Source organism: Mobula hypostoma, chromosome 19, assembly GCF_963921235.1.
Source record: "Mobula hypostoma chromosome 19, sMobHyp1.1, whole genome shotgun sequence".
NCBI classification, from domain to species: domain Eukaryota; kingdom Metazoa; phylum Chordata; class Chondrichthyes; order Myliobatiformes; family Myliobatidae; genus Mobula; species Mobula hypostoma.
Genome location: NC_086115.1, coordinates 44743620 through 44771248, shown reverse-complemented (window position 1 = coordinate 44771248; position 27629 = coordinate 44743620). Strand labels below are relative to the sequence as shown.

The following is a 27629-nucleotide window of genomic DNA, read 5'->3' as shown; positions in this document are numbered from 1 at the left end:
GTTCTCTGTTCTTGAGAACATTGACTTCTCAAACTTCCGCTAATGCCCCACCTCCCCCTCGTACCCCATCCGTTATTTATTTATATACACACATTCTTTTTCTCTCTCTCCTTTTTCTCCCTCTGTCCCTCTCACTATACCCCTTGCCCATCCTCTGGGTTCCCCCCCAACTTGTCTTTCTCCCTAGGCCTCCTGTCCCATGATCCTCTCATATCCCCTTTGCCAATCACCTGTCCAGCTCTTGGCTCCATCCCTCCCCCTCCTGTCTTCTATCATTTTGGATCTCCCCCTCCCACTTTCAAATCTCTTACTAGCTCTTCTTTCAGTTAGTCCTGACGAAGGGTCTCGGCCTGAAACGTTGACTGTACCTCTTCCTAGAGATGCTGCCTGGCCTGCTGCATTCACCAGCAACTTTGATGTATGTTGCTTGAATTTCCAGCATCTGCAGATTTCCTCGTGAGAAAGTGTAGGATACAGCCCAGTTCATTATAGGAAAAGCCCTCCCCACCATTAAGCACCAGCTACAAAGAGCACTGCCACAAGAAGCAGCATCTATCATCAATGATCCTCACCATCCTGGCTATGCTTTCCTCTCACTGCTAGAATCATGAAGGAGTCTTTGGTCTCATGCCTCCAGGCTCCAGAAGCTTCACTCACCACAACACTGAACACAACCTATAAACTGACTTTCAAGGAATAACAACTCCAATTCTTATTTTTATTTATTTATTTATTATTTCTTTCTTTTGTATTTGCACGGTTGGTCTTTGTGCAGATTTTTATTGATTCTATTGCACTCCATTGTTCTATAGTGAATGCCTGTAAGAAAATGAATCTCAGTGTAGTATTTGGTGACATATACTTATTTTGATAATAAATTAACTTTTAACTTTGTACTTAGCGCTGCACTACACGTGCTTGCCCAACAGGCATCAATAGTCGATCAGAGCTATGTTTCCTCCTACGATCCGCGCAACTCGAGTAGTCTGGTAATCATGGCGACTGTAGTGGAGGTGGAGAGTGCGAAACAATTCGAGGAGATTCTGGAAAAGGCAAAGAAGTAGGTTCAGACTGGGGAGTGGGCTGAGGAACGTTACCTTTTTCAACTTTCGATACATGTGTGCTATTACCGGAGTAATAGAGACGGCTGGGATCTAGGGTTTGCAGCATGAACGGAGGGATAGACTGCTGTGCGGGCCTGTTAGAGGCGCCGATACCGTCTTTAGATTTTACATCAAAACCGTGTAAATATTATTTTCCCTAATGAGGAGTAAAATAATGGGAAAAGGTCGGAAAATTCATTTACGCGAAAAAAATTCTACCAGCCGGTTCAATGGAAGCTAAGACCGCTTTACGTCGCTAGAATTAAAAAAATGTGCGCCGTGAGAATTATCCGAATATAGGTTTAATATACCATCTTTGGGTTCTAGAAAAATTGACTATGTTTTTCAGATGATGATAATGAATCCCCATCACCCAACGCATTGATTACATTTTTATGATTAGAATGCCTTGCACATAAAACTGACGGCAATATCTGGAGAAGAGCACGTTCTCAGTTACAGACGGAAAAGCAGAGGAGTTATCGGCGATTTCCTGCTCCTTCATCGGGAGTGTCGTCCCGTCCCACCCCAGCCTTCTCATCGATATCTATAAGCCTAAAAGAAGTGAAGACTACGAATCGTTGCATGTATGGGCAGGGAATGTGTATTTATTCGGGTAGACAGAGGAAGGATGAAAGCAAAGTTGAAAGAACAGAAGTCAAGGGTGAGAAACAAATAAGGCTGAAGTGCAAAATAATGCCAGTGACACAAAATACTGTTGAAGAGGCAAACCTAGAATGAAGCAATAAGTCGGACGAATTAATTGTGCAAATAAATACAGATTTGTAATTTGGTATTTGTAATTGAGGTCACAGAGGCAGCTGCAGGGAACCAAGAAAACGAACGGAAGTCGAGGGATAGTCCATATTTAGGATAGACAAGTGAAAAGGAAAAGCTGATATGCCTGGGCGGGGTTGGGGGGGGGAGTTGATTAATGCAATAGCGAAGAAGGATGTTCAGGTGTAAGAAATAGTGGGAGTTGGATACAGATGACCAAACAGTTGAGATGATATTGGACAACATAAAACAAAAAATGAGAGATGACCAAAAGGATTCAACTGTAAACATAGGTCACCTTAATCTACACACAGATTTGGCAAACCTAATTACTAACAATACTGTGTAGGAGGATTTCTTGTAGTGCATCTAGGATGAGAAACCAACTAACCAATTAATCTCTAGTGCCAGTAGTCTGCACCCCAGGGAAGTGGCCTAGATGTATTCGTGTTTATTTTCCAATATTCTTTACTGTATATCCTGGATTATTTACTATGGATTGGACAGTAAATAATGTAATCTCAGTAATTTAAAAAAGGAAGATCACTGATCCTCGGGGAAGAAATTCCTCTTTGTCTTAATAGGTGACCACATTTCTGTAAATAGCCCTCTAGAGGAAACATCCTCTCAGCAATCACTTTATGTGTCCTCCTGAGAATCTTGTGTGTTTCAATAAGATTACTACTCATTCTTTTAAAATAGATTAAATGTAAGACCACCCTACTTAACATTTAATACAATAACCCCTTCATCCCAGGAATTACAGGAATCTCTGCAGTGCTTCCTATGCAAATATATCATTTATTTATTAAATACCAAAACTATGCACAGTACTCTCAGTGCAGTCTCATTGACACCTTATGAAAGTGCATCAAAATTTCCTCTTCATTCTCTCCCATCCATGTAAGAAAGACCAACATTTCATTAGCTTATAAATTTCTACATGCTAATTTTTTTTTGTATTTATTTCAGATATAAGATTAGAATTCCTTTATTTGTTTGTACACATCCCTTTCTGCATCAGAACAGAAAATATTGGGGTCACTACTACTTCTACATGGGATAATTAATGACATTAATTAAATTACCAAACAATTTCTAGTTGTAATTCTGGTGTAATTTAAATGACTAGGCTTTAAAATAATCATGTTTTAAAAATCTATCAACTATAGATTCATGGAAGCAAAGGGAAGTCACAGTTTAATAAAGAATTATTTCAGGCAGGTATGGCATGGTAAAAATAACTGAAAGTAAAGGTATCTGAGGATGTTAAAACAATAGTCCCTTGAAAAGATTTTTTTTTATCCAGCTCGGTAACAGTCTAAATGGTTGATAACGTTCTGTTAAAAATAGTATATGCTTTATTAGGAAGTGAATTGAATATAAATCAGGGAGGTTATACATATGATGTATTGGGTACTGGTAAGATTACATCTGGAATATTGTGTACAGTGTTAGTCTGCTTATTTAAGGAGTGTCAGTACTTTTGAAGTCATTCAGGGAAGGTTTACTGGACTGATACCTGGAATTGTTGAGTTGTGAGTAAGTGTACATAGTAGATGTGCAGAGGATGTTTCTTTTTACAGTAGAATTTGAACTACTGATCACTATTTAAAAATAAGTGATTGCTGATTTGAGAAAGGTAAGATAAGATTTCTTTCGTATAGAGGGTTTTGAATCAATAGAACATGGAACTGTACAACACCGAACAGGCCATTAAGCCAACAATGTTATGGTGCTCTTGATGCCAGTTTATACTAAATGTCCTCCTGTGTGTCACCTATATCCCTCCAGTCCCTTCATATGTCATGTGTCAGGCCTGGAGTGGAGGGTTGGGCGGGGGGAACAGTGGCCACCTTCTGAATCTATGGATTAGATTCCTATGTGAAATGGCATTGGAAAATTAACCAGGACAAAAAAATTAAATGTTTGGGAGTGCAAACTGAGGGTAATCCCAGGCAGCAAGCTACTGAAAACCTTTGGTTTAATAGTTCCCACCTCCTTACACAACATTTTTTTTTATGTTGAGGTATACTCAAAAGAGTGGCAATGAAATTTTTAGTAAAAGAGCTGATCAAACATCCTTATATATTTGGTGTTGAGTAGAATTGTCACACAGCTTGGCTTATTTGCTAAAGTCAAATTTGAAATTCTGTAGTTTCTGTACCTTGAGTTTTAACATATAGTAAAACTTAACATACAGTAAAAGCTCAAGCTTTGTAACAAATCTTTTCAACAGAAAACATAGAATATTTGACAAAGTTCAGCATATTTTCTAAAGTTATATTTGAAATTCTGCAACAGATTTGTTTTTCAATGTTGAGTGTCAGTATATAGCTCCTTTAACAATTTGGTGCCGGACTTAACAGATTTTTTGTACCATTGAATAATGATGCTACTAATACAGTTTTCAATTTTTAAATGTTATTAGTATAATTTTTCAGTGAGCTAGGTGAGTTTAAAGTGAGCGTGGGAAGCAGCCCTGGTGAGTTTAAGGGTAGTGTTTAAAGGCAGTACATTCAGCCAGAGACTCATTCCACCGAGATGCAACACAGAGCTTCAGAGGAAGTCATTCCTGCCTGTGGCCATCAAACTTTACAACTCCTCCCTTGGAGGGTCAAACACCCTGAGCCAATAGGCTGGTCCTGGACTTATTTCCTGGCACAATTTACATATTACTATTTAACTATTTATGGCTTTATTACTATTTAATTATTCATGGTGCAACTGTAACGAAAACCAATTTCCCCCGGGATCAATAAAGTATGACTTTGATTATGACTATGACTATGAGTGTGAGGAAACTCAGATAGTTGAGTCAGGTGCTGAGCCACTGGGGGTTCTGGAAAAATTGTGTTCTTAAGAGTAGATTTATGTCGGTGGTCCACAAGTGGAACAGGTCAAAAGCTTTAAGTTCCTCAGGGTCAATATCACAAGTGACCTGACTTGGTCCAACCAAACAGAGTTCACTGACAAGAAGGCCCAACAGCGCCTTTACTTCCTGAGAAAACTAAAGAAATTTGGCCTGTCCCCTAAAACCCTCAACAATAGGAATTCTGCAGATGCTGGAAATTCAAGCAACACACCCAAGGGTCTCGGCCTGAAACGTCGACTGAAACTCTTCCAATAGATGCTGCCTGGCCTGCTGCATTTACCAGCAACTTTGATGTGTGTTCCCTAAAACCCACACTAATTTTTATAGATGCACCGTGGAAGGCATTCTTCTAGGGTGCATCACAACCTGGTATGGAAGTTGTCCTGTCCAAGACCGGAAGAAGCTGCAGAAGATCGTGGACTTGGCGCAGCACATCACACAAACCAATCTTCCGTCCTTGGACTCACTTTACACCGCACGCTGTCAGAGCAGTGCTGCCAGGATAATCAAGGACACGACCCACCCAGCCAACACACTTTTCGTCCCTCTTCCCTCCAGAAGAAGGTTCAGGAGCTTGAAGACTCGTACGGCCAGATTTGGGAACGGCTTCTTTCCGACTGTGATAAGACTGCTGAACGGATCCTGACCCGGATCTGGGCCATACCCTCCAAATATCTGGACCTGCCTCTCGGTTTTTTTTGCACTACCTTACTTCCCATTTTTCTATTTTTTATTTATGATTTATAATTTAAATTTTTAATATTTACTAATTTGAACTATTTTTAATATTTAATATTTGTAATCCAGGGAGTGTGATACGCAGAATCAAATATCGCTGTGATGATTGTATGTTCTAGTACCAATTGTTTGGTGACAATAAAGTATAAAGATTATCTGCGTTTTCTACATAGAAGAAAGAACAAAGCTTCAAAATTTGACTTTCAAACATCATACTTAATTACTTTTTTTTTCTCTAGATCATTGGTTGTAGTCCACTTCTGGGCACCATGGGCTGTACAGTGTACTCAAATGAATGAAGTTTTGAATGAATTGGCCAAAGAATATGCACATGTTGTGTTTATAAAGGTAACATTCCTGACTATAATCTGCTGATTTTTACTGCCATTAGAAGTAAAATTTATCCCCTGCAGAATTCTTCAAAAGAAAAATGTTTTCACAAAACATTTATCCAGCTGGTTTCTATAGAATGTAACAAAATCACATAGATGCTGAATGAAATGTTGAGAGCTCCAAATAGGATATGATCCTTTATAGTTTTCTTTCAGTGAAATATATTTTATAGTCCTTAACCAGTGAAGATTGGGAGAGTAAGCAATATTTGTAGCCCATGTCCAAAACAAAATATTTGGGTGGTTGAATGCAGGGTGTTTAAAATATTATTCAAAATTGAAAGAAAAGATGTTAAGTTTAGTGTTCTCAAAATATTACATGTAAATGTAGAGTTTGAAGATTGTGAGATATTGGATCTCCCCTCAGTGAAAGCCACTCCAGGGAAAGCAACTGCAGTAGTCTGCCTTTTGGATGATAAAATCATTACTAGCTTACATATCTCTGGTAGTAATTGTTGTGCAAAGCTACTACGTAATTGATTTACGTGAAAACAATCTGCCACTTCTGAGAATTTATCTGTAAGTAGGTGAACATATACATTTTGAAAGATATTATGAAAAACTGAATGATGAATCAATCTGGTGGCCAATGAAGATTTGAAGTTCAAAAACAGTGGTAAATATAAACAAAAACAATTGTTTCTATTGTAACACATGACACGTTTGAAGCTTGTGAGGAGAGCCATAAGAATTGTTCAGCCTAACTAAAACTTATTATTTTTCAAGAACTGCACTTGAGTGAGAATTAATAAAATTGATGTGTTTTTCATTGTAGCCTGAAGACAGTTCTTGAAATATAAACCTTATCGTAAAGGTGCATAGAGTGCTTCTAATTCTTGAAAATTCTGAGAAGTTTGTGATCCACACTTAACTTAGTTTGAGAAATTATTCTGTTTAGAAGGCTGTTTTTAGATTATGCACATTTTTTCTTTCGAGTTAAAGTATATTAGTGACATTTGAACATAGTTGAGATTATCCTTAAAACAAGCAAACTTTACTTTCTGGACCTTTTTTCTAAACAGCTTGAAGCTGAATCCGTTCCAGAGATATCTGAAAAATACGAAATTAGTGCTGTACCAACATTCCTGTTTTTTAAGGTAAGAGTTTACAGTTTTAGAATATAAAATATCAAACCCAATTGAAGAAGCAAAACACTAGTTGGGTAGTTTCTATTTTTAGGTTGCTGTAGAGACCTGATTTTATGCTGCCTGAATTCTCAGTGAAAAGAACCTTGACTGGCCTCAGAGTGGTTGTATAAATGAAATATTGTTGTTGTCTTTTGAAAATTTTCTTTCTTTTAGGACTTGGCCCTTTTTTATTGTAAAGAGAAAATAGAACTATTACAGATTAGTTTGAAATAGATTGTGAAAAACAGTTAAAGTGTTATTTATTATGAACTTCTCTGTAATTATTTTATAGCATCTATTTTTGATAATCTCCAGGATTTACTTGTCTGACAGTGTTCCATAATGTATATTTTTGAAATGATAAACATTCCAGAATTCGGAAGTTTGTGAATTGTTTAATGTTTCCCCTTGCTGCTGTGAGCTTGTATATAGATTGTAGAATTTGTAAATGCAGAAAATTAGAACTAAATATGTAATTTTATGTGATTAGTCATCATGCTACATAATCTTTCCAATTAGTTGAAAGAAAATTCCAATACTTCCGTGTACCAATTTATCAACAGTCGGTTGTCATTGTCTTGTATAATTCAAAATGACAAGGTACAACTTCTTCACTAGTGGAGAAAGAATTATCTTTTCTTTTTGCCAGCTTGAGCCAGGCCAGAAGTAGTTGGCCTGGCTTCCAAAGAGTATAGAGTGGATATAAAAATAATCTATTGGTCCATTCAAGCAGTTTCACATGGTTATGCTGCAGATAAAAATCATAGTCCACATGCTCTTCGTGAACCAGCATCTGTGTAATCTCTGAGCATGGTTTTGATCTTGAAACTCTTCATTCCACCAGAGGTAAGAACAATAGTTAAGTGTTTCAGAAAGTTAGAGAGGGATGTTATGTTTTAAAGTAAAATGAAGTAAATAATAGCTAATGCTTCAAAGTAATCTTTAACTGACGTTTTAATAACAAACTCTGCCATCTTTATCAGGGTTTATGTCTGGATATGTTTTGTCCAGTGGTATTTATACCCCCGTAGTTTGTCCCTCCTGATTGGTTTGTCCTCATCCACCTTGTTTACAATGAAATTCCAATTCTTAGAGCGAGACCATCGTCTTTGTCAAAAGACAAAGAAATCGGCGGTTACATAATACTGCATTCGTAATGACCATAAGATTGACTTTGATGTAAAACTACTGGCTCTTGGGACTGCCTGGTTAAGGAAGCTATTGAAATAAATCCAGAGGAAAAGAATTTTAACAAAGATGAAGATTAAGGTCTCACTTTAAGTAAGAACTGGAATTCAATTGTAAACAAGATGAGAGAGCAGAAACCTGATTGGATGACAACTGGAGGGATAGACTACGAGTATATAAATACTACTGGACTAGGCATGCCCAGGCATCATCCCTGATGAAGGTGGCAAGAGTTTTTCATCGAAATGTCAGTTATAATCAATACCTGTACCCAGCTGGAAACCGAGAAGAGTTTATTTGTCATATAAGCAAGAAAAACATGAGCTCCTTTTCCAGTATTTTTTTAAATTTGGTAAGTTGTTGGAGAAGATCCTGAGAGGCAGGATTTTTGAATATTTCATGAGGTATAATATGATTAAGAATAGTCACCATGGCTTTGTCAAAGGCAGGTTGTGCCTTACGAGTCTGATTGAATTTTTTGAGGATGTGGCTAAACAAATTGATGAAGATAGAGCTGTAGATGTAGTGTATATGCATTTCAGCATGGCGTTTGATAAGGTACCCCATGCAAGGCTTATTGAGAAAGTAAGGAGGCATGGGATCCAAGGGGACTTTGCTTTGTGGGTCCAGAACTGGCTTGCCCACAGAAGGCAAAGAGTGGTTGTAGACAGGTCATATTCTACATGGAGGTCGGTGACCAGTGGTGTACTTCAGGGATCTATTCTGGGACCCCAACTCTTCGTGATTTTTATACATGACCTGGATGAAGAAGTGGAGGGATGGATTAGTAAATTTGCTGGTGACGCAAAGGTTGGGGGTGTTGTGGATAGTGTGGAGGGCTGTCAGAGGTTACAGCGGGACATTGGTAGGATGCAAAACTGGGCTGAGAAGTAGAAGATGGAGTTCAACCCAGATGAGTGTGAGGTGATTCATTTTGGTAGGTCAAATATGATGGCAGAATATAGCATTAACAGTAAGACTCTTGGCAGTATGGAGGACCAGCGGGATCTTGGGGTCCGAGTCCATAGGACACTCAAAGCAGCTACGCAGGTTGACTCTGTGGTTAAGAAGGCATACGGTACATTGGCCTTCATCAACCGTGGTATTGAGTTTAAGAGCCAAGAGGTAATATTGCTGCTATATAGGACCCTGGTCAGACCCCACGTGGAGTACTGTGCTCAATTCTGGTTGCATCACTACAGGAAGGACTTGGAAACCATAGAAGGGGTGCAGAGGAGATCTACAAGGATGTTGCCTGGATTGGGGAGCATGCTTTGTGAGAATAGGTTGGGTGAACTCAGCCTTTTCTCCTTGGAGCGACAGAGGATTAGAGGTGACCTGATGGAGTTGTACAAGATAATGAGAGGCATTGATTGTGTGGATAGTCAGAGGCTTTTTCCCGGGGCTGAAATGGCTAGCATGAGAGGGCATAGTTTTCAGGTGCTTTGCTTGTAAGTAGGTACAGAGGAGATGTCAGGGGTAAGTTTTTTACACAGAGAGTGGTGAGTGCGTGTGGAATGGGCTGCCGGCGGCAGTGATGGAGGTGGAAATGATAGGGTCTTTTAAGGGACTCCTGGATAGGTACATGGAGCTTAGAAAAATAGAGGGCTATGAGTAAGCCCAGGAAATTTGACAAGGTTCCACACGGTAGGCTTATTCAGAAAGTCAGAAGGCATGGGATCCAGGGGAGTTTGGCCAGGTGGATTCAGAATTGGCTTGCCTGCAGAAGGCAGAGGGTGGTGGTGGAGGGAATACATTCAGATTGGAGGATTGTGACTAGTGGTGTCCCACAAGGATCTGTTCTGGGACCTCTACTTTTCGTGATTTTTATTAACGACCTGGATGTGGGTGTAGAAGGGTGGGTTGGCAAGTTTGCAGATGACACAAAGGTTGGTGGTGTTGTAGATAGTGTAGAGGATTGTCAAAGATTGCAGAGAGACATTGATAGGATGCAGAAGTGGGCTGAGAAGTGGCAGATGGAGTTCAACCCAGAGAAGTGTGAGGTGGTACACTTTGGAAGGACAAACTCCAAGGCAGAGTACAAAGTAAATGGCAGGATACTTGGTAGTGTGGAGGAGCAGAGGGATCTGGGGGTACATGTCCACAGATCCCTGAAAGTTGCCGCACAGGTGGATAGGGTAGTTAAGAAAGCTTATGGGGTATTAGCTTTCATAAGTCGAGGGATAGAGTTTAAGAATCGCGATGTAATGATGCAGCTCTATAAATCTCTGGTTAGGCCACACTTGGAGTATTGTGTCCAGTTCTGGTCACCTCACTATAGGAAGGATGTGGAAGTATTGGAAAGGGTACAGAGGAGATTTACCAGGATGCTGCCTGGTTTAGAGAGTATGGATTATGATCAGAGATTAAGGGAGCTAGTGCTTTACTCTTTGGAGAGAAGGAGCATGGGAGGAGACATGATAGAGGTGTACAAGATAATAAGAGGAATAGATAGAGTGGATAGCCAGCGCCTCTTCCCCAGGGCACCCCTGCTCAATACAAGAGGACATGGCTTTAAGGTAAGGGGTGGGAAGTTCAAGGGAGATATTAGAGGAAAGTTTTTTACTCATAGAGTGATTGGTGCGTGGAATGCTCTGCCTGAGTCAGTGGTGGAGGCAGATACACTAGTGAAGTTTAAGAGACTACTAGACAGGTATATGGAGGAATCTAAGGTGGGGGCTTATATGGGAGGCAAGGTTTGAGGGTCGGCACAACATTGTGGGCCGAAGGGCCTGTACTGTGCTGTACTATTCTATGTTCTGTGTTCTATGTTAAATTCTGGGGTAAGGACATGTTCAGCAGTTTTGCGGGCCGAAGGGTCTGTATTGTGCTGTAGGGTTTCTATGTTTCTTAATTTACCATATTTCAGATTTTCCACCTTCTACAGCAGAGAATTTTAGTGAAGGGCTGAAATAGATAATATGCACATTATAGAACATAGAATAGTACAGCACAGTACAGGCCCTTCAGCCCACAATGTTGTGCCGACCCTTAAACCCTGCCTCCCATATAACCCCCCAATTAAATTCCTCCATATACCTGTCTAGTAGAGTCTTAAATTTCGCTAGTGTATCTGCCTCCACCACTGACTCAGGCAGTGCATTCCACGCACCAACCACTCTCTGTGAGTAAAAAACCTTCCTCTAATATCCCCCTCGAACTTCCCACCCCTTACCATTATGATGTATTTTAAACATAGAAACATAGAAAACCTACATCACAATACTGGCCCTTCAGCCCACAATGCTGTACCAAAAATGTACTTACTTTAGAAATTACCTAGGCTTACCCATATCCTCTATTTTTCTAAGCTCCATGTACCTATCCAGGAGTCTCTTAAAAGACCTTATCGTATCTGACTCCACCACCGTTGCTGGCAGCCCATTCCACGCACTCACCACTCTCTGCGTAAAAACTTAGCCCTGACATCTCCTCAGTACCTACTTCCAAGCGCCTTGAAACTGTGCCCTCTTGTGTTAGTCATTTCAGCCTTGGGAAAAATCCTCTGACTATCCATACGATCAATGCCTCTCAACCTCTTATACACCTCTGTAAGGTTACCTCTCATTTCCGATGCTCTCAAGGAGAAAAGGCTGGTGTCACTCAACCTATTATCAAAAGGCATGCTCCCCAATCCAGGCAACAACCTTGTAGATATCCTCTGCACCCTTTCTTTAGTTTCTACATCCTTCCTGTAGTGAGGTGACCAGAACTGAGCACAGTACTCCCAAGTGGGGTCTGACCAGGGTCCTATATTGCTGTAACGTTACCTCTCGGCTCTTGAACTCAATCCCACGGTTGATGAAGGCCATTGCACCATATGCCCTCTTAATCAGAGTCAACCTGCGCAGCAGCTTTGAGCGTCCTATGGACTGGGACCCCAAGATCCCTCATCCTCCACACTGCCAAGAGTTTTACCATTAATACTATATTCTGCCATCATATTTGACCTACCAGAGTGAACCACCTCATATTTATCTGGGTTGAACTCCATCTGCCATTTCTTCGCCCAGTTTTGCATCCTACCAATATCCTGCTGTAACCTCTGACAGCTCTCCACACTATCCACAACACCCCCAACCTTTGTGTCATCAGCAAATTTACTAACCCATCCCTCCACTTCTTCATCCAGGTCATGTATAAAAATCACAAAGAGTAAGGGTCCCAGAACAGATCTCTGAGGCACACCATTGGTCACCAACCTCCATGCAGGATATGACCCGTCTACAATCATTCTTTGCCTTCTGTGGGCAAGCGAATTCTGGATCCACAAAGTAATGTCCCCTTACTTTCTCAATAAGCCTTGCATGGGGTACCTTATCAAATGCCTTGCTGAAATCCACATACACTGTATCTACTGCTCTACCTTCATTAATGTGTTTAGTCACATCCTCAAAAAAAATTCAGTCAGGGTTGTAAGGCATGACCTGCATGGAGGAAATAGCAGAGATACTTAATGAATACTTTGCTTCAGTATTCATTACAGAAAAGGATCTTGGCGATTGTAGGGATGACTTACAGTGGATTGAAAAGCTTGAGCATATAGACATTAAGAAAGAGGATGTGCTGGAGCTTTTGGAAAGCAGCAAGTTCGATGTCTCCTGGACCGGATGGGATGTACCCTAGGCTACTGTGGGAGGTGAGCGAGGAGATTGCTAAGCCTCTTGCAATGATCTTTGCATCATCAGTGGGGGTGGGAGAGGTTCCGGAGGATTGGAGGGTTGCAGATGTTGTTCCCTTATTCTAGAAAGGGAGTAGAGATAGCCCAGGAAATTATAGACCAGTGAGTCTTACTTTAGTGGTTGGTAAGTTAATGAAGAAGATCTTGAGAGGCAGAATATGATTAGGAATAGTCAGCATGGCTTTGTCAAACGCAGGTTGTGCCTTACAAGCCTGATTGAATTTTTTGAGGATGTGACTGAACACATTGATGAAGGTAGAGCAGTAGATGTAGTGTATATGGATATTTTCTACAACATATTATTGTGCAAAGGGTTTAACGTTTTGGCCAGTTTATTTCTATGTGTTGGTGCTTAAGACCATAAGATATTGGAGCAGAATTAGGCCATTTGGCTTGTCGAGTCTGCTCCACCATTTCATCACGGCTGATCCAATTTTCCTCTCAGCTCCAATCTTCTGCCTTCTCCCCGTATTCCTTCATGCCCTGACCAGTCAAGCATCTAGCAACCTCTGCCTTAAATATACATAAAGACTTGGCAAAGAATTCCACGGATTCACCTTTCTCTCGCTAAAGAAGTTCCTCCTTATCTCCATTCTAAAAGGACTCCTCTCTATTCTGAGGCTGTGTTCTCTGGTCTTAGACTCTCCTCCCAGAGGAAGCCTCTTCTCCACATCTACTCTATCAAGGCCTTTCCCCGTTTGATAAGTTTCAATGAGGTCACCCCTCATTCTTCTGAATTCTAGTGAATTCAGGCGAAGAGCCATCAAATTGCTCTTCATATGACAAGCCATTCAATTCTGGAATCTTTTTCATGAATCTCCTTTGAACCCACTGCACTTTCAGCCCATCCTTTCTAAGATAAGGGGCCCAAACCTGCTCACAGTACTCCCAAGTGAGGCCTCACAAGTGCTTTATAAAATCTCTATATTACATTCTTGCTTTTAAATTGCAGTCCTCTTGAAAGGAATGCTAACATTGCATATGCCTTTCTCACCACGACTCAACCTGCAAATTAACCTTTAGAGAATCCTGCACAAGGACTGTGAGGTCCATTTGCACCTCAGCTTTTGTATTTTCTCTCCATTTAGAAAATAGTCAACCCTTTCATTTCTTCCACCATAGTGCATGACCATACACTCCCCGACACAAATCTGTCTGCCACTTCTTTGCCCATTCTCCTAATCTAAGTCCTTCTGTAGCCTCCCTTATTTTCTCAAAACTACCTACCCCTCTACCTATCTTCATAACATCCGCAAACCTTGAAACGAAGCCATCATTTCCATCATCCAGATCATTGACATATGACGTAAAAAGAATTGATCCCTGCACAGACCCCCGTGGAACACCACTATTCACCGGCAGCCGACCAGAAAAGGCTCCTTTTATTTCCACTGTTTGCCATCTGCCAGTCAGCTGCTGCTTTATCCATGCTAGAATCTTTCCTGTAATTCCATGGGCTCATAGCTTGTTAAGCAGCCTCATGTGTGGCACCTTATCAAAAGCTTTCTGGAAATCCAAGTACAAAACATCAACCGATTCTCCTTTGTCTATCCTACTTGCTATTTCTTCAATGAATTCCAAATGATTTGTCAGGCAGGATTTTCCCTTGAGGAAACCATGCTGGCTATGGCCCATTTTATCGGTGCCTCCAAGTACCCTGAGACTTCATCCTTAATAATCAGCTCCATCATTTTCCCAACCACTGTGGTTAGAGTAACTGGCCTATAGTTTCCTTTCTTCTGCCTCTCTCCTTTCTTAAAGAGTGGAGTGACATTTGCAATTTTTCAGTCTTCTGGAACCATTCCAGAATTTAGTAATTCTTGAAAGATCACTACTAATGCCTCCACAATCTCTTCAGCCACCTCTTTGAGAACTCTGGGGTATACACCATCCAGTTCAGGTGACTTACCTACCTTCAGACCTTTCAGTTTCCCAAGAACCTTCTCTCTAGTTATGGTCATGAACTTTACACACTTCATGTCCCCTGACGTCTGGAACTCGCATCATACCGCTAGTGTCTTCGACAGTGAAGACTGATGCAGAATACTTATTGAGTTCGTCTGCCATTTTGTTGTCCTCCAATTTTACCTTTCCAGCATGGTTTTCCAGTGGTCTGATATCCACTCTTGCCTCTCTTTTACACTTTATGTATTTGAAGAAACTTTTGGTATCCTCTTTAAAATTATTGGCTAGCTTACTTCCGTATTCCATTTTTACCTCTTCATGACTTTTTTAGTTGCCTTCTGTTGATATTTGAAAGCTTCCCAATCATCTAACTTCCCACTAATTTTTGCTCAGTTATATGCCCTCTCTTTGGCTTTGGCTTCTCTTGTTAGCCATGGTTGTGTCATCTTTCCCTTAGAATACTTCGTTCTCTTTGGGATATATGTATCCTGTGCTTTACAAATTGCTTCCAGAAATTCCACCCATTGCTGCTCTGCTGTCATCCCTGCCAGTGTTCTTTTTCAATCTATTCGGGCCAGCTCCTCTCTCATATCTCTGTAATTCCTTTAATCCTTTTTGTTTCTTCTTCTCAAATTTCATGGTGAATTTGATTATATTATAAGCACTTGTCACAAAGAGTTTATTTTACCTTAAGCTCTCTAACCAATTCTGGTTCATTGCACAGCACTCAATCCAGAATAGCTGATCCTCTAGTGGGCTCAGTTACAAGCTACTCTAAAAAGACCTTTCATAGATCTCATAGACATTCTCTCCTGTAATCCAGCACCAACCTGATTTTTCCAATCTACTCGCATATTGAAGTCCCCCTCGACCATTGTAACATTGCCCTTTTGGAATGCATTTTCTATCTCCTGTTGTAATTTTTAGGCCATGTCCTTACTACTGTTTGGGGGTCTGACTGGTTCTATTAATTGATATAGATTTCTAGATGTTCATGTTTCATTATTCTATTAATGTGCTTTTATAAAAATGCATTTCTTTTGATTCAGAACTGTCAGAAGATTGATCAACTAGGTGGTGCTCATGCTCCTGCTTTAACTAAAAAGGTTCAGCAGCACAGTGAAACTGCTAAACAAGATCTGAATGATCAGTTGAGAAAACTTATAAATTCAGCACCTTGTATGCTATTTATGAAGGGATCACCTCAAGAACCTCGATGTGGTAAGCATAATTCTGTTTCGTGATACACTTGAGGGGTTTCAGTAGGATAAATTATACTTAATGTGACCCATTTAAGCTTGTCTTCTCATGCAACATACTTACGCTGCCAGATGGCTCCCAATAATCTTAAACCCTTAGGTCCATAATCATGCAAACAGAGAGTAGCAAGTAGTAACCAGGCTTCTAGATAATGCATATATAAGTACTCTTTAGCAGCTGATTCTATTCCTGTAATAAAGCACAAACTCCAGATTTGAAAATATAAAACACATTAATCTTATAAATCATATTACCTTTATATTTGATGCATGTTTACAATATGTAGTGACAACTCTTTCCTTTGTAAGTGCATTGGGAAAATTAGTGAAAAAAACAACCAGTATACATACAAAGAACCTTTTTTACTTATTGCTGGGGAAGTGTTAACTAGTTAATAAAATAAAGCTTTCAGTGAGCACATTATTGTTAAATATTAAAAAAAACTAATTTTACGTTTGAGATTTTGTACCCTATATTGGGTCTGCTCATTAATATACAGGTTTTCTACTTTGCTTTTCCCTTTAGAACAGCATTTTATTTAGCCAGAGGGTGGTGAATCTGTAGAATTTATTGGCACGGATGGCTGTGGAGGCAAAGTCACTGGTTATATAAAAAAATGGAGGTTGATTGTTTCTTGATTAGTAAAGGTGTCATAAAGGTTACTGGGAGAAGGCAGGAGAATGAGGTTGAGAGTGATAATAAATCAGCCATGATGGAATGGCGGAGCAGACTTGATGGGTGAATAGCATGATTCTGCTCCTATGTCTTGTAATCTTATAGTCTTTTCCTTATTATTTTAAATTGTAGCTTCTATTGTTTTTATCTCTTAATATCAACGTGCTGAAAAAAGGGTCATGAAGTTATACTGTATGGAAACAGGCCTACCACATCTGCAGAGATCAATGGGCACTCATCTGTATTAATCCCATCTACTAACAGTTGAACTATTAGTTCAGGAAGCCTTGTCGAAATTAAAGACTGCAAACCTCAAGAGGATCTTAATCTGTTTTAAATAGTCGGATGCTGGAATGTGGAGCAGAACACAAACTGCTGGAGGAACTCAGTGAGTCAGTGAAAGTAATGGTCACTTTTGGCTTAGACTCTTCATTAGAACTGAGTGTAGAGGAAGGATAGTCAGTATAAAGGGGAGAGGAGGTGATTGGTAGACAAGATAGAGTAAGAGTTGATGGGCACATGTGAGTCAGGTGGGAAAGAGTGGGGGGTGTAGTTGTGACACCAAGACTGGGAATGATACATGAAACAAGCAAGGAAGGTGGAATATAAAGGGCAAAAGAAACCATTTGTGATTTTGGTGAAGATAGAGACAGTGGCTGGAGAGTGGTGAATGGAGGCACGGGAAGTGCGAATGCTGGACTCTTAAATAAGGAGTAATGTGGAACCAGATAAGAGAGATCTTATGGGGAGCTGAAAGTAGTGGAGGGAATATGTGGTCACCAGATCGGGTGTCCAAGATGTAAGTGGGAAGGGACTGGAGGGAAGGGGTGCAGGAATAGAGTCAAGCTAAGAGGAAATGTGTTCTGTGGAGCAAGAGTAGGTAGAAACAATGGGCTTAACAGGTCAATCCTGTTTGTGGATGTTGGGTAAGAGATAGTTGCGAGCAGTGTGAAGATCAGCATTACCTGACTGGAGACTGTCAACCCATGAATGCTACCTCATTATGTTGCTCTCTTTCTGCACTACTTATTTATTTTTTTATATTTCTTATTGTGGCGTACAATGATTATTGTATTCACTGTCCTGCTGCTGCGAAACAACAGATTTCACAACATATGTCAGTGATAATAAACCTGATTCTGAACTAGTGGATGGCATCTGAGGTGTCCTTATCAAAATGGTGGAGGGCATGTGTGCTTAAACTGGTTTGAGTCTGTTACATGATTCTTATAGCTTTCCTGAACAATTCAAATGGAGCTCAGAAGAATTAACCTGAAACTCTGATGAAGAGACATTATCGGAATAAAATTAATTATTATTTTAAATAAGTGAGGCTCAATAGCCAAGCCCATTCTAATTTCATCATTGCTTTCATCTTTACTACTCAGTTAATCATTGTGAGCATGTACCCAAGTAACTTCAAGTTTAATTTCTTACTACATGACAACTGTGCAGATGCTGTTGCTGTGGAAAAATGAGCCAGGAAATATAATTGTCCCTAATTTCATTCTTATTATATTCTGTTCTACTTCACAGGCTTTAGCAAACAAATTGTGGGAATCCTCAATGGACATAATATACGCTTTAGCACTTTTGATATTCTTTCTGATGAAGATGTGCGTCAGGGACTAAAAGTTTACTCTAACTGGCCCACATATCCTCAACTGTATGTGAATGGAGAACTGGTGGGAGGACTTGACATAGTAAAGGTTGGTATTGGAGAAAGCTGTACTTGTGTCGTTTATTAAAACCAAAGTAAAATAGCTGATACAGAAATTATTGCAAGAGTCATATGTGGCAATCTTGGTTAAAGATAATTAAACCAAGAAAAGGCTGTATATTTTGCACATGTTAAGTTTCTCTATGTTAAGTGCTTCAAAAGAACTAAGACATTTGTAAAAACCTCATAGAAAGCACTACATTTTGAATAAATTAGTTACTACGTAGCAAGACATTTAGTAGAGAAATCTAAATTTAAAAAAAAATCAAGATTATTGTGATTTTAGAGCATGAAAAAGATCTGATAAGCATGTAGGCTGTATAGTTGTGTGTTTTCAGCAAAATGCCTAATGACCAATAGCTACTCAACAAAGGACTGAAAGGTCATAAAGTAAAATTAATGACACATGAACTGTAAGTTACAAATATGGCCATATCGAGATTACTACATAAAAAATAAAGCTGCTCCCCACTGCTACTTCGGGAAAACAACAGATAAGTTGTGCCTAGTGCCCCAAGTGTAAGTACACAGTTGACTATTCATTAAGTCTTGCATTAGAATGGGTCTGATTAGACTTGCATTAACTATTTATTAGTTTAAATTTATAATTTGTAATAAAATCTTCGACTTTTCTTGTCAGTTAACACCAGAACAAGAGAGACAATGAATTTTTTGATTTTTAACTCTTGCAGGAACAAGCTGAATCTGGTGAACTAGACAAAATTTGCCCAAAGGAAATGGGACTAGAACAGAGGTAAAATAATACTTGGTGCTTTAGCATATTTAATGTACTTAATTTACAAAAAGATACAATTAAATACTTTAAACTGGACCTGGATTATTTAAAAATATTCGACTATGAATGTGACGTTAAGTTTTCTTGCAGTACTTTGCACAATCAGATGGTGTTCAGCTTCATATTGTATTTGTAGGTTGAAAGCACTGATAAATAAAGCAAAAGTGGTTCTTTTTATGAAAGGCGACAAAATGGTAAGTACTTTGCACTAGGGTAAACAACAGATTTATTTATTGATTTATATCATACTTAAATATTTTAAATATGCAAAGGTACTTTTTAATGTAAAGGCTTATTTAGAATGTGATGTCAACATTGGTGTATGTGGAAATTAATACTTTTATTTGCATAGCCATTGAATTCAGCACCCGTCAATACTTTTGTAGTTTGTCTCCATAAAATGATCAAAATGAAAGTTGAATTAAAGAACCTAGGTTTGAAATAATTGATAACAATAGACTTGTATTTTGATCCAGTATTTCTCAAAGTATGTTCTCCCGTTATGATCTAAAGGCAGATTTAGTCTGCTAATGTGACCCTAATTCTTTAAGGATACACCTGATTTGAATAATATCCTAAACAGAATATAGCCTGTGTTAAAAGACTGAAATTTACAGCAACTATCAGAAGGTACTACATAGGTTACACTCAAGACCCATATAAAGAAGGATTGTATTCATCTTTTAAATTTAGAATTGCCATTTACAGCTCTAAGCTCCCTACTAGTGTGGCTAATTTCCTACCTTTAGCTTTTTTTTAGGTAGCCAGTTAGCATCTTACAATGGTAGTTTAAGAGCATAACTCTTAATACTTTATGCAGTTATAATCTTTTTGTTTAGTTGGCAAAGTGTGGATTCAGTCGTGCCATCATTGAAATACTAAATGAAACTGGGTAAGTTTCACTGTTTTGATTCCAGAGTTATTTTGCAGTAATTTAAGTTTCTACTTTATTAAATTTAGAACTTAATTTTTTTTTAATGTAGTGTTGACTATGAAACCTTTAACATTCTGGAAGACGAAGAAGTAAGTTCCATTTACATTCCATACATTTGTATTTAAGCTGGATGTTAATGAAATTTGTATATTCTTTTGATTAGCAGGGCAGAACTGTAACAAAGTTTGTCTTTTAGGAAAGAATTGAATACGTAAAAGTTAATTTTAAACTAAATTCTATCCCATTCACTATTTCTTGGTTATTCGTGTCTAGAACACCCCTTTTTATTTTAATATCTTTTATCGTGTGAATGACATGTATAATTCTTTAAATAATGTTGGGTACAATGTAGGTTTTATGTAAAACCACTTTGTGTAATATAGAAACAATATCGCATGGCAAAGAACAAATTCATGATTTACCTAACAGCAAAGTTTAAAACATAATACTAAATTTAACCTTAGTTCTTAATAAGCTTGGCAAAGATTCAAACTTTTTCTCAGTTTTCCTATTTACTACACATTGCCCATGTTGATTAGACTGATAAATATTCCACTGAGAGGTGGTAAATTTAGTTTTGATAATCTTGCATTGAAATTCATGATATTGATCATTATATCCCATCAAAACAATCTCTTGGTTCTCTTTTAAAAAGAGTTTGTCCTTGTTGTCTCAGAATGTCTTATTTGTTTGCTGCCAGAAGACCTATAGAAGGCCACGTGGATGGCTTTAATCTGTATTGCCTTGCCTTATCTGAATTTTTCCTTTAGCCTTCAACCATGCTTGACATGACTAATGCACTTTATGCACGTTATTTAGTATTCAATTAAAAGAGCCCAGTACACACATTGCAGATACAGATCAAAGCCTAATTCTGTCCTTTACTCTGGTTAAAGAAAGCAGGAGGTTTCTTCATCTGGCGTTCAGGACAGTATTAACTTGTGTCCGACTGATGTGCCATTTGTTTTTAGAGTAGTTAAGATTATAATTGCTAAAATGGGAAAAAAATCTCACAATTTGGATTATTGTGAAGTTTCATATTTGGTTTGTTTGTAGATTGCAGGATTTCATTAAAATAGATGTCTATTTTATTCTGTTAATTTAAGGAGTGCTTAGAATGGAAGTCACTGATGGAAGGTGTTGGGTGGAATGTAACATAATGAATTTAAAAGGCTTTGCAAAACATTGTTTTATTTATTATGAGCAGGAACTTTGATATCATTTTTTAAAAATTGAGCTGGATTTTCTTGTCAGGCATATGTCCTCCTCAGGAAACTTGAAACCTTTGCAAACAGAGCAAATGACTATGTGTCTGCTCAACAAATTAGACCGAAGAATTGGTAATGAAATGTTCAATCTGTACCTGAAACTATTAATATCTGTACCTGGAACTTCTGGACAGCAAAGATCAGGATAATCTTTATCAATTACAGCTCAGCATTTAGTACTATCATCCTCTAGTCAATAAGGTTCAAGACCTTGGCTTCAATACCTCCTTGTGCAATTTGATCCTCGATTTCATCACTTGAGACTACAGTCTGTTCGGATTGGCAACACCATCTTCACAATCTCCATCAGCACAGGTGCACCACACGGCTGAGTGCTTAGCTCCCTGCTCTTCTATATTATGTATTGCATTGAACTACTGCTGCTAAGTTAACAAATTTCGTGACACATGCCGGTGATAATAAACCCGATTCTGATTCTACTGGCTTTACATTTATGACTGTGAGGCTAAGCACAGCTCCAGTGCCATATTTAAGTCTTCTGACGGCACCTGTCGTTAGACGGTACAAAGGTGGTGATAGATCAGCATATAAAATCTTGTTGAATGGTGCCACAACAACTTTTCACTCAATGTCAGCAAGACAAGGAGCTGATTATTGACTTCAGGAAGAGGAAACCGGAGGCCCATGACCCAGTTCTTATCAGGGGATCAGAGGTAGAGCAGGTCAACAACTTGAAATTCCTCAGTGATATCTTTTCAGAGGATCTGTCCTGGCCCTAGCATGTAAGTGCAATTGCAAAGAAGCATGGCAGCACTCTACTTCCTTAGAAGTTTGTGAACTTTGATAAACTTCTATAGATAAGTGGTGGAGAATATACTGACTAGTTGCATCATGGCCCAGTATGGAATTGAGCACATCTACCTGGATTGCTGTCGTAGGAAAGTAGCCATGCTCTCTACTCATTGCTGCTATCAGTAAGAAGGTATAGGACCTTGAGAACCCACAGCACCAGGTTCAGGAGTAGTTATTATCCGATCATCAGGCTCTTGAATCAGTGGGGATAGCATCACTTACCCTATCACTGAACTGTTCCCAAAACCTATGGACTCACTTTCAAAGACTCTTCATCTCACATTCTTGATATTTATTGTTTATTTATTTGTTATTTTTTTCTTTTGAATTTGCAGTGTTTGTTGTCTTTTGCACATCAGTTGTTTGTACGTCCTGTTATGTGCAGTCTTTCATTGATTCTAGTTTGTTTCTTTGATTTACGTAGTGTGCCCACAAGAAAATGAATCTCATGTTTGTATAGGGAGACATACAGTTGCAAGAAGAAGTTTGTGAACCCTTTTTTCTGCATTAATTACTTATAAAATGTATGATCCCAACCCAAGTCAAAATAATAGACAAACACAATCTGCCTAAGCTAAGAACACACAAACAATTGTACTACTTCTCGTCAATACTAAATTCACCATTTAAACAATCACAGTCTACGTTCAAAAAGTATGTGAACCTCTGGGATAATGCCCTCTACAAAATCTGTTTGGAGTCCGGTGTTCCAATCAATGAGATGAGCTTGGAGGTGTGGGTTGTAGAGGTGCTTTGCCCTATAAAAATGACACAAAGTCAGGTACTGACAGCGCCTACTCTTCTCAAGAAATACCTGTTTATTTGCACCATGCCTCGATCAAACAACTTTCAGGGGGCCTTTGAAGAATTGTAGAGATGAATTAAGCTAGAAAAGGCTACAGAAGTATTTCTAATGACTTGACTGTTTATCAGTCCCCAGAAAGAGAAATTGTGTACAAATGGAGGAAATTCAGTACTATTGCTACTCTTCCGAGGAGTGGGCATCCTGCAGAGATCACACCGAGAGCACAATGTGCAATGCTGAAAGAGCTGATAAAAAAACCCAAGGGTAACAGTGAAAGACTTGCAGCAGTCTCTAGAACTTGCTGAAGTCTGTGTTCTCTGAACAAGAATGATGTTCATGGAAGAACACCACGGAGGAAACCATTGCTGTCCAAAAAAATATTGCTGCACGTTTCAAGTTTGCAAAAGATCACTTGGATGCTCTGCATTACTTCTGGGATAGTGTGCTGTGAATAGATGAGACAAAAGTTGAAATTTTGGGCAGAAATACACACCGATATGTTTGGAGGAAAAAGGGCACTGCACTCCAAAACCTCATCTGAACTGTGAAGCATGGTGGAAGGAGTATCATGGTTTGGGGCTGCTTCACTGCTTCAGGGACTGGACAGCTTGTGTTGTTGAGAGAACAGTAAATTCAAAATTGTATCAAGATATTTTAAAGGAGAATGTCAGGGTAGTGGTCCGTCACCTGATAGAAGTTGGATGATGCAAGAGGACAATGATCCAAAACACAAGAATAAATTAACTACAGAATGGTTTAAAAAGAAGGACATTTATGTTTTGGAATGGTCAAGTCAGAGTCCAGACTTTAATCTAATTGAGATGCTGTGGCATGACCTAAAGAGGGCTGTTCATGCAAGGTATCAGGGAAATGCTGATGAACTGAAACAGTTTTGTGTGGAGGAATGGCTTAAACTTCCTCCTTACTATTGTACAAGTCTGATCAGTAGCTACAGGAAACGTTGCAGCAGGTTGTTGCTGCTAAAGGAGGTTCTACCAGTTATTAAATACAAGGGTTAACATACTTTTTCCAGCCTGAACTGTGAATGATTAAACAACGTGTTCATTAAAGACATGAAAAGAACAATTGTTGGTGTGTTATTAGTGTAGGCAGATTATGTTTGTCTATTAATTGTGTCTCAGATGAAGATCAGACCACATTTTCTGAGTAATTAATGCAGAAATCAGGTAATTAAAAAAGGTTCACAAACTTTTTCTTGCAACTAAACATGTACTTTGATAAATTTACTTTGAACTGTGAAATAGTATATCCCCAGTCATGTATGAAAGGGCAAAACAGTAGAAAGAAATAGTGTTAAAAACTGAATATATTGTCAGTAGTAGGGCAGCTTTATGTAGGTAATTAAGATTTAGTATACAAGTAAGAATATACTAGTCCTGGAATAGACATATCTGGAGAAAAGAAACTCATTAATGGGCATTTATTACTCAACTTTACACTTTCTGGGCATCTTGACCAACAAGTTCCTGACTTGCATTCTTAACTATACAAGAGTGTCTATGATAACTGAGAGCACTGTTGCTTTCAAACTAGGTAACAAAAAAGGAACATATGAAGTAGATGTAGCAGTATATCATACTGTTTCTTTGGCTTGTTCCTTCATTTTGACTGATCGGATTGTCAACTTCATATTTACCTTTGCTCACTTGATTATTGAGTATCCGTCTACCTCTGGCTTAAAATTAGTGAGACTTTCTTTGTCACTACCTTCTGATGAAGAGAGATTCAAAGGCTTCTGACCCTCTGAGACAATATAATTGTACCTAATTTGTTTTAATTGAGCAACCACTTAGTTTTAACTGGTAACCCCTAGTTCTAGATTCTCCTACAAAAAGGAACATACTCTTCACACACGACTCTGCCAGAATTTTAATCATGATGTTCCAATCACAATTTCTTCCAAGTCACCAGCAACTTTACTGGAGACCGGTTGCTTTTATTTGAGGAGAAATGGTAATCTTTCACCCACCAATTTTGCTCTCACTTACTAAAGTCCAAGTAGTTTTTGTGGCTCGTAAAGCAAAACCATTTTGGAGAATGATGAACCTGCAGTATGAATTAAATAGCTTGGAAAAGTGTTTTTCCACTTCCTGTTCAATCCACAACAGAATTTTAGAACAACTTCACATCAAGATTCAATCATATATTTCTAGAGAGAAATTAGCTGGAAATTGTTGATTGCCATATTTTATATTTTCTAAGTGTTTTTGTGGGTACTCCACTAGATTGCAAGTCTTGCAGTATATTTTGTGAGGGTATATTACCAAGGTGCAATTTTTAATTAGTGTGAACTAATGCTGGTTGTAAAATCAGGAAACACCTTACATAGATAGAATACTATTGAATAATGAAGCAAAATAGCTCTGCTATGTGGTGATTTAAATAGTAGGTTATATTTTTTGAAAATAATGAATCCATGAAAGTTTTGTTTTTAATCTTGCGTATTCTTACTTTGCAGGTGAGGCAGGGATTAAAGACGTTTTCCAACTGGCCAACGTATCCACAACTTTATGTGAATGGCGAGCTTATTGGAGGGCTCGATATTGTAAAGGTAAGTATATCCAATTGCTGAATGTAACTGACAAACGTAGTCCAGAATTCTCCTTTACATATTTTGTGTGAGAAGTATGAAAGGTAAATCAAGTTTGACAAAATGTTTGAGTTCTTTGAGGATATAACAGATAAAAGGAACACCGAGATGTAGCATAATTGGATTTTCCGAAGGTATTCTGACGACAAACCCACTGAGTCTCACAGTTACCTTGACTGTACCGCTTTCTAACCTGTCACTTATAAAAATGCTGTTCCCTTCTCTCAGTTCCTCCATCTCCACCACACGTGTTCTCCATTCTAGAATATCTGAGATGTCTTTTTTTTTTGACAAAGAACAATAATTTCCCTTCCATCGCTATTAATGCTGCTTTCACCTACATTTCCTCCATTTCCCACACATCTGTCATTACTCCATTCTCCTGGGTACCATAACTGGGATAGTTCTTGTCATTACCTCCCACCTCACTAGTCTCTGTATCCAGCACATCATTCTTTGTAACTTCCGCTGTCTTCGATGGGTTCCTACCACTAAGCACGTCTTGCTCTTGCCACAGCCCCTCCCCACATCCTGCTTTCTGTAGGAAACACTCTCTTAAGTGACTCCCTTGTTCACTCCCCACTGATCTTCTTCCTGGCACTAAAAAAAGTAGACCTATATTAGGTCTATTATTTTTTGAAGTTTAGAAGAATTAGGGGCAATCTTATTGAAACCTATAAACATCCTGAGGGGATTTTGAAAACAGAGTTGTCTGTTACTTGGGAAATCTCAAATGAGGGATGTAGTTACATGTTAAGAGGTCACGTAAAATTGAGATATATAGAAACTTCTCACAGCAAGTGACAAAGGCTTGTGGAGCCCTCAGTGGAGTAACTTAGAAAGGAATAAGAGACATTTTTGAAAGATTGGGAACATGAGATCTTTGGGGATCTGATAGGGAAGATGAGATAAGGCCTGGGGCAGATAGCAATTATCATATTGAATGGTAGACCAGGCTTGAGGAGCCAAATGACAGAGTCCTGCCCTTATATTCTTGTAATATTGTAAATCTCTTTCCTTTAGAGCTAGGAAGAACCTTCATTTTATTGAGTACATTTTCAGTTTTAGGATGTTCCAATGTTATAACCAGTTAAGTAACTTTAAAGAATAATCATTACGGTAATGTAGGAAATTTGTGCACAGCATTTCCCAGAAACATCAGTGAAATAAATGGACACAATATCTGTGTTTAGTAGGGGGAGGGAGAGATCGAGATAATGTTGACTAGGCCCCCTTTTATGTTCATTTGAGAACCAGTTATATTCACCTTTTAAAGTAAAACAAGACTGAAAAAACAAAATGATTTTTCAGACAGAAATAGTTTATTAAGCTTAATTATCATTTGAACTGCATTATTCAATGAAAGAAGCTTACACTATTCAATTCTTCGTGCATTAGTTAATAATTTGGAAAATATGTTATTATCATTGAATAATATTGTGCAGGATATCCAAGTTTGTGTTATCTATGCTAACAAATCAAAAAGTATTTCTTTCTGGATCCTTAGAACACCTACTGGAGAAAGTGGATAATTTTTAAAACAATAAATACAGGCAGCTTGCTGAGAATAAACCCAGAAATGGCGTTTTCCATTTGACTATGCTCTTGGAAGTAATAGGGAAAAATGCTTGATGTGCACTATGTAACATGGACAACTTTTTCTCTTACAGGAATTGAAAAATAATGGAGAGCTTCTTTCAATATTAAAAGAAGAAGCTGCCAGTTAAAATTTTATGGACGAGCGCAACTGCCTTGAACTTGTATTTGTTTACTTTAAAAGTTATTATTCAATGACAATAATATAGTCTAAAGCCAGGTAATACAATGGCGGGTGTAAATCATCTTTGATGTTTTAATGCTTCTGTAATATTTCATGAATAACATTCTAGCATGAAGGGAGAAACATGCTGAAACAATGATCAAATGTTATACTCTTATTTCAATAAAACATTATTGTGTTA

General features: G+C 38.5%; 1 protein-coding gene across 1 annotated transcript; it reads left to right on the top strand.

Moving 5' to 3' along the window:
• The first annotated feature begins 944 nt into the window (after window positions 1–944).
• Window positions 945–27629, top strand: glrx3 (glutaredoxin 3). The gene is made up of 11 exons (XM_063071797.1): window positions 945–1060; window positions 5733–5841; window positions 6908–6982; window positions 15836–16007; window positions 18258–18430; window positions 19134–19195; window positions 19374–19431; window positions 20077–20129; window positions 20221–20260; window positions 25537–25629; window positions 27339–27629. Exons 1-11 carry the CDS (start codon window positions 996–998, stop codon window positions 27393–27395), a joined length of 957 nt encoding a protein of 318 aa, XP_062927867.1. The 5' UTR covers window positions 945–995; the 3' UTR covers window positions 27396–27629.

Bases quoted from the DNA above. Each gene is read 5' to 3' on its own strand.
- glrx3 (XM_063071797.1), top strand. From the start codon at position 996: ATGGCGACTGTAGTGGAGGTGGAGAGTGCGAAACAATTCGAGGAGATT. The intron at 18,431-19,133 runs GTTGGTATTGGA...TAACTCTTGCAG, and splicing joins GAGGACTTGACATAGTAAAG to GAACAAGCTGAATCTGGTGA. The intron at 25,630-27,338 runs GTAAGTATATCC...TTTCTCTTACAG, and splicing joins GAGGGCTCGATATTGTAAAG to GAATTGAAAAATAATGGAGA.